Here is a 12135-nt window from a genome sequence, read left to right as displayed (position 1 = left end):
CTGAGGGATATAGGGGTTCAAGATTAAGTTTCAAGTTTGGATTAATGGTTATAGGGGATTCCGATATGTTTGCGACCGTTACGCTAACACGTTTGTTATCTTTGACTCTTACTATGCAGTTGGATAGAAGTAGGTTATGGGAAAGATGTTGATCCAGGATTAGGCCTTCTTTAAGGTCAGTGTATTGAATTGAACACTCGATCACAGTCTCTGTACGAGGTGGAATTACATAGTATGGATCATAAAAATGAAGTGGTATTTTAAAATTACCTATTTTCAAAATGTCTGTGTCATAGTCGATGTTACAGCTGAATGATGTAAGGAGGTCGGTACCTATGATGCCGTCATATGGTAAATTTATATTCGATATGACATGAAACCTATGACAAATCGTTTTCTTTTCGGTCAGCTGTAATTTTAGACCAAAATGGCCAAGTGTTGGTGTAGTTTCTTCACCTGGATCAATTCCTTTAATATTAATCGATTCCCTTTTTATATGTTGTTTATATAATATACTGGACTGTTTTATTAGTGATATAGCTGATCCTGAGTCAACAAAGAGCGTAAGGGGAACATGTGAAACTTGCGTGTTTAAAAGAACGTGTGGAAACAACCTTTTAGTTGTGTCTATATTTACTTCGTAAATATTTTGATTGTGAGTGTTTCCTTGATTTGGGCTAGACATGAAATTGGAGACATCGTCGGTTCGTAGCCGGCCAGCCGGCTACCCTGTCGGTTGATGTTGGTTTTAGGGTGAATAGTACTGTCAGTTTGGGGCTGGTTACCCTGTCGGTTAGTACATGGTAAGATAGTAGTAACACTGTCAGTTTGGGGCTGGTTACCCTGTCGGTTAGTGTTGGATTTAAGGTGAGTAGTACTGTCAGTTTGGGGCTGGCTACCCTGTCGGTTAGTACATGGTAAGATGGTAGTAACACTGTCAGTTTGGGGCTGGTTACCCTGTCGGTTAGTGTTGGATTTAAGGTGAATAGTACTGTCGGTTTGGGGCTGGCTGCCCTGTCGGTTAGTACATGGTAGGAATTTGTGATTTTTGAGTGTTGTGTCGATTTTGGAAGATCTCCGGCCCGGACGGCACAAGCGCGGGCCAGGCCTTAGTTTAAATCCTGACCTTGACCGGGTTGAGCATCATCAACCTCATCTTGGCCATAGGCTTCACTAGATGTGTTTTGAAGGAAATTGACACGTGGGGGTGGTCTGAGAGGCCCTTCTTTCTGAAAGGTATTTTGTTGGTTACGGAAACGATTGTTATAGTCGCGTTTCCGACACACTGATATATCGTGACCCGGTATTTTACAGTATCGGCAAATGATACTTGATAATGGGATTGTTGATCCCTGAAAATTAGAAGTTGAAGGCTGTGAATTGTTTGGATTTGGTGACCTTTGTGGTTGCCGATACTGATTCAAAGGTTTTGGTTTGTGCTCATTATTAGGATTTCTCTTGAAAATACTTTGTTGAATTCTCTCTTCAGATATCGCGAGGTTTATGGCCTCGTTAAGATTCTTAGGCGACCTGCATCTCACAATGTTCGAGACCCGTGGTTGAAGGCCCATAAGTAAATGGTGGAGGGCAAGATCCTCCATGGCGGCTGTACGACCAGGTAACTCTTTAGCTTTAGTGTTAGACAAGGAAATTTCGGTTAATAATTGTGAGAGGCAAGTTTCCACTCGAAGCGAATACTGGCTAACGTTTTCCTGTGGGTTTTGCCTACTTTCTTGTAAGTCCGTAAGAAGATGTGAATAATGTTTGCGTTCACAAAACTGGGTTTTAAGAAATTCTCTGAGTTGATCCCAGGATGTGAATTCCTTTATAGAGCAAGCAATTTCTGCCTTTCAATGCAACTGGCTAAGAATATATTTAAAAAGAACTGGTCTTTGTGAGTCGGAAGCTAGCTCATATGCGTTATTAGAATTAATTATAAATGAATTGACTGGTTCTCAGCTGCCGTCGTAAGGTTTAATAAATTTAAATAGGGTATTTAGGTCTAATTCAGCCATGACTGTTGCTGCGAGAGTGGCTCTAGTGATTCTTGGCGAATGTATTGGTGATTTAGTTAGATCGGTGGAGGCCTCGTCCACTTCGGGGATGTTAATATTTAATTTAGTATCTTCGACCTTGGAGACTTTGGGCATATTACGTCACGCGACACGTCGCAGGTGTAATGATGCTTGACATAAAATGTATAAGATCTTGTAAAATAATTAACAAACTAATTGATTATAATAATTTTAACAAATAGTCTGGAGGGACCCTAATAAACAGCTCTAGACAAAACAATGACAAAAGACTTACGATAAGGCGGCTAATACGGCGAATGCCTCGAGCATTGATGCGATAAGACGTGATTCCCGAAATGCTGACTCTTCAGTCCTTCACGACGATTGTGTTGCAAGTTGCACGATGAACGACACTTTGCACGATCACAGGTTCACGATTTTGTGAATAGAGACTTTTTGATTTATTGGATTGTATATGATTTAAGATCACTGGAGATTTTGATTACACGATGAATAACACTTTTCACGATCACAGGTTCACGGTTTTATGAATAGTGATTTTTGATTTATGAATAATTTAAGGTCACTGGGGATTTCCGTATCCCACCGCTGCCACCAAAAATGTTATGGGTCTCTTTTAAGTTCGCTTTTTAAAAAAAACATTGATTTAACACAAAGAAATATAATATATTATAAGGAATATGAAGACTTGATTATACAATAATAGTTTTAGAGACCCTTGGGCAGAACCGTAACTTATGAGAAGCGAGCACGAACTGGCTGCCCGCGCGCAGCTAGGGCTTATATAACTGATTCAATAATGCTGGTTGAGATGGAATAGCAATTAAGTCAGCATTAATACCTACATAGCTGGGGTATAACAGTACGGTATATCTCTTGGCTCTGGCTGTATTTGCATTTTTTTGTGATAAATATACGTCTGACTCCAATTCAAATATTTTTGAAATTTTTGTCTGTCGTTTTGTGTGTGTTATTATGTTTCCTCCTATAATTCTAAAAATGTGGTGTGTATTTAGGTTAAATGACAAAAGACATGACAAATCAAACTATGTACTCTATGTCTGAGAATGCAATGAGCTTAAATCCAGAAATACGTCACATAATTCGATTTAGTAGGAAAAATCACACACCAAAGAAACTTTATCAGATTAATCAGGTAACCCTGAATGAAGTCAACCACACTAGAGACTTGGGAGTCATTCTAGACAGCAAATTCCGTTTTAACCTACATATCGACGATATTGACAACAAGAGATTTAGAATGTTGGGCTTCGTAAAGGCAACTGTAAAGAATTTAAGAGGCCCAGGACTAACGTAGTAGTTTATACATGTCTCGTACGTAGTATCCTATAATATTGCAGTTCTGTGTGGAATCCGCACTACGAGATATATGTAAAGCGGTTAGAAACTGTACAAAAGCAGTTTTTATGGCACTTATCCTACAGTTGCAACTTGTCTAGGCACCTTCTAAGTTATAAATATCGTCTGCTACATTTTCGTCCCAAATCACTTTGACATCGTAGAGAAATGCTTGACACCATGTTTCTGTACAAACTTATTAATGGAATTATAGATAGCCCCGATCTCTTATCTAAAATAAATATTAATATTCCTAGGAAAGTACAAGGATTAAAGAAACCTCCTTTCAATATAAACGGAACTAAATCGAATTTGGGTCAAAACGCTCCACTATACCGATGCATGAAAAGTTATAATTCGATTCATTACATAGTCCCTGTTGGTATAGCGACCAAAAAAAGACAACACTAAGGAAAGCTTAGAGATAGACATTTTCTCGAATTCGATAACACAATTTAAGAAATTGCCGTATGAGACAATAAAATATCATCTTAGTTAGTAGATAGTTAATTGAAGTAATGTAAAATTGAATTTAATACAATTATTTAATTTTTAATAATTATTTGTTTTTGCTTGTTGTATTAATTTTAATTATAATTTGCTGTAATTAATGTATGAAATTAATTTTATTTATTCTATTGTTGGTAAATTGTTTTTTTTTTCACCTGTTATAAGTAAAAACTGTAGAATCATTTAATTATTATATTATTACTATAAAATTAATAATTTAACTATGTATGTATTGTAATTTAATTTAATTCAATGTAATTGTGATTTAATTTTTAATTTATGACATAATCGTGATTTAATTTTTAAAACATAGAATTTTTTACTTTTTAATGTACTTGCTTTTTATATCAGAATGTTATTTGCGCGTAAGTAGCACTCAATTTGTATTTTTGTCTATATATTAATTTTTTGCATGTATTAGTGTATACTTTGTTGGTGCAATAAATAAATAAATAAATGTCCTTATATCTTTCCAATCTGTGTGTAAAATTTCATGATTAGCTGTGTAGTTATGGCACGAGACCCACACAAATAAACAAACCAGTGGGAGGCCCTTTTGCACAGGATGCCGGCTACGGCTAGATTATGGGTACCACAGCGGAGCCTATATCTGCCGTGAAACAGTAATGTGTAAACATTATTATTTTTCGGTCTGAAGAGCGCCGTAGCTAGTGAAATTACTGCACAAATAAGACTTAACATCTAATGTCTCAAGGTGACGTGCGCTCTGAATTTTTAGTTTTTCAAGAATCCTGAGCGGCACTGCATTGTAAAGGGCAGTTCGTATCAATTACCATCAGCTGAACATCTTGCTCAACTCGTCCCTTATTTCCATATTAGAAAACGAAGCACATGTATTATTAAATATTTTGAATTTGGTGATGCATGATTTGATGATAATAATTGTAGACATAGAACTACATAGAACTACCGACATAGACTCAATAGTAAAATTGATAGATTTAAGTACACGCTAACAAGGTATGGGGCACAGCTAGTATGTAATAAAGAGACCAATATCGTATTTGGTGATTATTATTTTTTATTTGGCTGATAATATGTTTCATCCAAAATAATCAAATGCCAATCTAATCCCTTCATAACATTAGCGAGATAAGCACGAATAAATATAATAGATTTCAGTGTCATCATGTCAATATTTTCAGGTATCATCTTGTCTGCAGTATTCCTTGGATTGATTCTGCTCGTGTACTTCTTATTACCAGAATTGCAGAGTCTTGGTGGTAAAATATTGATGTCATGCGTGGGTAGCATGATGGTCGTATATGTTCTGCTGGCGATAATGAAATATGGATCAATCCTGGATCAGATGTGTATAATTTTCAGTATGTACCTAAAAGTTTTTAGTGCCATTCTTTAGAACTAATTATTGTAAGAATACGAGGGCGGCACTGAAAGTTTCGGGAATCAAGGAAGTGACACAACATTACTATTTAAAAATGTATTTATCGCTTTTCGAAGTATTCTCCGCGAAATTTGACACATTTTTCCATACGATGGAACCAATCATTGAAGCAACCATTCCATTCGGAAGTTGGGGTCTCCAAAATGGCCGTTTTGTGGGCGTCCACAGCTTCTTCAGGTGATGAAAATCTCTGACCACGCAATTTATTCTTTATTTTAGGGAAAGTATAAAAATCATTAGGGCTTAGGTCGGAGCTGTACGGCGGATGGTCGAATAGTTCTATGTTTTCTTGCTCTAAAAACTCTTTCATTCTGTACGCGGTGTGAGAACTCGCATTGTCGTGATGGAGGATGATGCGGCGGTTGCAGTTCTCTTTACGGAGTTCAGAAACAACCTGTGGTAAACAAATGCTAGCATACCATTCTGCATTAACCATTCTTTGTCCCTCAAGAGGAATAGTCGCAACATGGCCGGTTTTGGAGACAAACGTGGCCACCATTTTTTTGGTGGCTTTAACTCAATTTCGAATACCCAAACTCGTGACTGGTTTTTTGTTTCGGGTTCATAAGCGTATATCCAGGATTCGTCACCTGATACGCTGTTGTATACAGCATTTGAGGATCCTGCGTGGAATCTTTCGAGAGTTCTGACGCACCAAGTAACGCGAGCCGCTTTTTGCTCTTCACAGAGCAAATGCGGCATCCATCGGGAAAACAACTTTTTTATACCTTATTGTCCATGCAAGATTATTTGTATTTGACTCATGCCAATGTCTAAAGTTGTCTGAATTTCGCGGTATGTCATATGTCGATCTTCCTCAATCAGCTTACGCACAGCATCAACGTTTTCTTTGGTGACCGCAGTTTTTGGACGACCTTGACGGGGATCATCACTGAGCTTGACACGTCCACGTTGAAATTCAGCAAACCAGCGATAAATTGTGTGTTTGGATGGGGCTTCATCACCAAATGCAGAAATCATCCGGTCAACACACTGTTTTTGTGTTAAACCACTTCGAAAGTCATAATAAATCATCGCTCTAGAATTTTCTCGAGTCAATTCCATTTTCTCAACGGCTAAACAAGTTTGAAAAGACCTTGTGACAAGACCGAGAACCTTTTTTGTTTGAATGGTATTTGATTTTTAAAACCAAGGAGTTTTCAATTAAAAATAATTTAATATGACGGGAACAGTGGAAATATTCCATTCCCGATACTTTTAGTGCAGCCTATGTATATTTCTGATCAGAGCTTGCAGAAAGCAGAATGACTGTTATAGCCAAATAGACATATTTCGATGTAATATGTACGATTTTGTATCTTTTGTTAAAAAAATTGGTACCTAAAGTTTATATTTGTATCAGTGAGTTAATTGGCTCTTTAAATTTTTGTACTTTTCTTGTAATTATTTTTAATAAGTCTTAAAACTTCATACAACAAACAACATAGTAATAAGCTGGGAACTATATTGGCTTGTGTAATATTTATCGTTTATCATACCTTTATGTAATATTAATAGCTGTAAGTTTCATTATACATATAAATAAATAAATAAAAATAATATATTATCAGAACCATACAAAGTATATACAAACTTAGAGCAACGGTAGAGCTTAATAGCTGGCATAAATTTAACGTGTACAACAGGGCGTTTATTTTGTTTCAGCATGTGCTATATATTACTTTTTCATGGCTACGTTTTGTTGGATGAATGTCATGAGCTACGACATATGGTGGACATTTCGGTAAGACGCAACTTATTTTGTACAATTTTATTATAAACTCAATATACAGGGTGTAGAAGATCGTTATGTGTGCACAGGCGATTATTCCGTAACTGTAACAGATATCAAAAAACTTAAAACTGATATCGAAAGCAATTTACCTAATGAGTAAAATGACAATAATAACTTTTTAAAAATAAAACGAGAAATATAAAAAAAATACATTAAACACTCGCATACATTTTATTTCTTAGTAAGTACAAAATTTTGTATTATACAATGACGAGCTCTGATGATGATATTATTATTATTATTATTATTAATAATAATAATAATAATAATAATAATAATAATAATAATAATAATAATAATAATAATAATAATAATAATAATAATAATAATAATAATAATAATAATAATAATAATAATAATAATAATAATAATAATAATAATAATAATAATAATAATAATAATAATAATAATAATAATAATAATAATAATAATAATAATAATAATAATAATAATAATAATAATAATAATAATAATAATAATAATAATAATAATAATAATAATAATAATAATAATAATAATAATAATAATAATAATAATAATAATAATAATAATAATAATAATAATAATAATAATAATAATAATAATAATAATAATAATAATAATAATAATAATAATAATAATAATAATAATAATAATAATAATAATAATAATAATAATAATAATAATAATAATAATAATAATAATAATAATAATAATAATAATAATAATAATAATAATAATAATAATAATAATAATAATAATAATAATAATAATAATAATAATAATAATAATAATAATAATAATAATAATAATAATAATAATAATAATAATAATAATAATAATAATAATAATAATAATAATAATAATAATAATAATAATAATAATAATAATAATAATAATAATAATAATAATAATAATAATAATAATAATAATAATAATAATAATAATAATAATAATAATAATAATAATAATAATAATAATAATAATAATAATAATAATAATAATAATAATAATAATAATAATAATAATAATAATAGCCTTTAATAACAATCTTTACATTGTTTTCGATTTCTATCACACCAGCGGCATCTTTTAAATAGTCGCTCCATCTACGACTCGGTCTCCCAGTTTGGCCCATTTTTCTTGTTGGCCTCGTATTAGGTGTCCTGCCCATTGCCATTTGAGTTTAAGTTTATTCTATCGATTTTCTTAATCCTTAGTATACTTCTTTCTATGTTATGTTGACATGTTTTAAGTTTATTGAGATTATCGTTGGTTAGTGCCCATGTTTGAGATCCATACGTCATGGCTGGGAGTATGCAGGTGTTATAAACAATACTTTTGAGTTTTAGTGGTATTGACGGGTTTTTCGTAATCTCCTTTAGGGACCAGTAACGTTTCCATGCTATATTTATTCTGTTATGTATTTCCTTTGAGGTAGTATTCGTAGGGGAGATTATCTGGCCGAGGTAAGTATATTCGTCAACGGAGTCTACTGTTTACTTCAATCGGTGATCTTAAACTATTCGTCATCAGCTTGGTCTTCTTTGTATTCATCTGCAGGCCCACCTTTTCGCTTTCTGATTCCAGTTCTTTGTGCATGACCTGCAGTTTACATGGGTTGTCTGTAATTATTATCAGATCATCGGAAAATCGGAGGTGGTTCAGCATCATTATAAAAATAATAAGGGTAAAATGAGTAGGTACTATTCCACTTAAAAATAAGGAAAGTAAAACATTTCTACTATCTCATATATCATCGTGCTCTAACCAACTGAGCTAACCGTTCGAGTGACATATCGTCATAAAATCTTGTATTTAGGAGTGGTAGTGCCATGTTGGGTTCTCACGGACACAACCGAATTGGTTGCGCCCGGAGAAATACCACTCCCCCACTCGAAACCGGCGTATGAGTAAATTAGGTTTAAAAGTATAGTTTCTACCCCAATAAAATATATATATTGCTAGAAAAACTTGATAATTGGTAAATAAAGTAAAAAGTGAAATTAAAGTTTAGTGTTGTTGTGCTCGGAGCTATTGCGTCATCCTTAAAACGCTGAGCTACTTTACTAATATAACTACCTAAAGTTACATTGCCGACAGCTGATTGAAGGAGATTATAAGAGAAGTATTTTGTTTTTTGTAATAAAAACAATATAATATACTAGCTGACCCGGCAAACGTTGTTTAGAAATATAAAGTATAATTCACGCGATAGATTTATAAATAATAGCCAATGTCTATTCTGGTGTGTAAGCTATATTATTATAAAGTTTCATCAAAATCCATTCAGTAGTTTTTGCGTTAAAGAAGTTCAAACATACATCAAGACATACAAACTTTCACATTTATAATATTAATAGGATTATTTAATTAAGTATCTATATACTGCCGTGTGTTCGGTGTCCAGTAAACGTAACTCTCTGTTAATGTTAAAATTTAAAATTATCCTAGTTGTTAAATCTATATTACCTTAGTCTTAAAAAGTAGATAAGTGTCCGTACTTCAATAACAAGCAGCAAATTACACAAATTTAAAGTGAATCTTGAATTAATACTGTGAAATCAAAACTTCTAGTGGTTCCAGCGTCACCATTAAGTGTCATAGGTTAGTGACAAATCAAAGCAAAACCAACACTTATACACCATAACACGGAACTACAATTCACGGATTTTAAGGATTAACTAAATAAAATCGTAATTTCTGCTATAATAATTAACTAAGTGAATATGTGTTCGTGAAAAATAAATTCAGTTGTGAAGATACTTTTAAACTGAACAAACTTAAGTGCAATCGTGCTCATGATGTTTGATATTTGAACGGCATCACTTCATATATTTCGATTTATTTCTAAAATACAGTATAGCCAAGTGGTAATGAGAACGGACTTGAACATCGGCGATTCCTGTTCTAATTATTATTTTATTTATTTTCATTTTACTACGTTAAAAAATATATTATTACCATTTCCTTTAGTATACTCTAAAGCAAAATATAAGTAATATCATACCACTTCATTCATTTATAACCCCTGTAAAAATTTTAACCGCAAAAACAATTACAAATGAAAGACCTGCAGTATTTATTCGAACAAATAAAAAATGAAATGCAATATCCAACTGAACGGATAGTATCGCAAATGGATACAAAATTGGCCTCTTTAATGGTTCATATTGGAGAGTTAAAGTCAGAAAATCAAAACCTAAAAGAAAAAAGAAAAAATATGGAGAACCAAAATAGAAAAAACCATATTATTTTACACGGACTAAAAGAGAATGAACGATCAACTGTTAACCTTATGGAAATAGCAGTAGAAAAACTAAAAAACGAATTAAATATAAACTTGAGTAACAGTGATATTGACTACATTTACAGAATAGGAAAGAAAGAGGTAGAAGAACACAGAAAAATAAGGCCAGTACTCATTTCACTAACGAACAGATGGATGAAATACGAAATAATAAAAAACAAGAAGAAACTTAAAGACATTTATATCACCGATGATTACTCTGAGGAAGTTATTGAAAAGAGAAAAGCACTAAAAATAAAGATGATGGAAGAAAGAAGCAAAGGAAACTTTACAATTATCAAATTGATAAACTCATAGTTAAAGATAGTACTTCCTCAGAAACTACCCAACGACATTAAAGAAAGCCATCTTCACCTCTAAGCCAAATACGCAAACAGACTAATAGCTCAAACAAAAAGAATAGAAAAAATGCATTTGATGTGATGAGAGAAAGAAGCAGCACTTTATCATCGTTAACGCCAATCATGACCAGAGATAAAAACACAGCACAGGAAATAATCATCAGCCACCGCAATAAACCGCAAAGAAAAAACAAGTAAAAACACAATAATTATAAGGAAATTAAGAAACCAATCCTCAATCCGATTGGTCATTGTGAGGATTTAGACCAAAACCCTCCATCCAAAGAAAAAGAATTATTAAAAATTTGTACATACAACGTGAGATCATTGTCCTCGGTAGAAAGACTTTTAGAATTAACTAACGCACTACAATTAATAGGACTTGCTGAAGTAAGAAGACTAGGCTGCAGTATAGAAGAATATCAAGAATATATATTTTGTTACATGGGAGAAACTAAAGGCAAGCATGGAGTAGGATTCTTGGTGAAGAAGAGATTTAAAGAAAATATATCAAATTTCACAGGAATATCAGAAAGAGTAGCACTGTTACAAATGTCTTTTTACGATATAAAAATTTCAATAATACAGGTATACGCACCTACAGAAAAAGCAAGTGATACAGATATTGATAAATTCCATGATGACCTTCAAAAAGCGCATGATTTAGCAGACAGCAAGGTTGTAGTTAAAGGAGACTTCAATGCAAAAATAGGTCAACCTAAAACAAGAGAAAGTATGGTCATGGGAAAATATGATTCATTGGACAAAGAAACGAAAGAGGAGAAAGATTAATAGAATATGCTCTTGAACACAAAATGTCAATAACTAATACGTTTTTTAATAAAAAATTAAAAAATAAATGGACGTGGATGTCGCCAGATCAAAAAGTCAAAAATGAAATCGATTTTGTCCTGACGAATTCACCAAAATCTGTCACAAACTTTGAGATCTTAAGTAAACTAAATTTTCCGTCGGATCATAGACTGTTACGACTAACTTTTATATTAAGTTGTATCAAGAAGGGTAGGAGGTCATACAGAACAAAGCTTCCCATCCCTAAAACAGAAGAAGAAACAAAGAATTACTTAGAACACTGTAAATGTTACATGGAAAAGAAACAAGGAGAATGGGAAAAAGAAATTGATGTACAAACTTATTACAATTTTGTAGTAGAGGCTATATTACAAAGACCTACACCACAAAAAGTGCAGAAAAAGAAAAACCGGGTCAGAATATTTAGTGAAAAAACAGACAATCTAATTAAAAAAAGAACAGAATTGATAAATACTAAAAATAAGAATAAAGAACTTAAAGAAGAATTGAGTAAAATTTATAAAGAAACTAAAAAATCGATAAAAAAAGATTACAGTACTCATAGG

General features: G+C 32.6%; 1 protein-coding gene across 2 annotated transcripts in view; it reads left to right on the top strand.

Annotated features, from left to right (window-relative positions):
- Positions 1-12135, top strand: part of LOC126970097 (G-protein coupled receptor Mth2-like) — a 40712-nt gene that overhangs the window by 6429 nt on the left and 22148 nt on the right. Inside the window, exons 3-4 of one of the 2 annotated variants that reach the window (XM_050815823.1) lie at positions 5072-5251; positions 6997-7075. In XM_050815823.1, coding sequence (XP_050671780.1) covers positions 5072-5251; positions 6997-7075 — 259 coding nt within the window. The remainder of the gene's footprint in view (positions 1-5071; positions 5252-6996; positions 7076-12135) is intronic. The other variant, XR_007730536.1, reaches the window with a different exon arrangement.

This window comes from Leptidea sinapis, chromosome 20 (assembly GCF_905404315.1).
Source record: "Leptidea sinapis chromosome 20, ilLepSina1.1, whole genome shotgun sequence".
Classification (NCBI taxonomy): Eukaryota; Metazoa; Arthropoda; class Insecta; order Lepidoptera; family Pieridae; genus Leptidea; species Leptidea sinapis.
The sequence above is the reverse complement of the archived record's forward strand: the minus strand, read 5'-3'. Positions and strand labels throughout refer to the sequence as shown.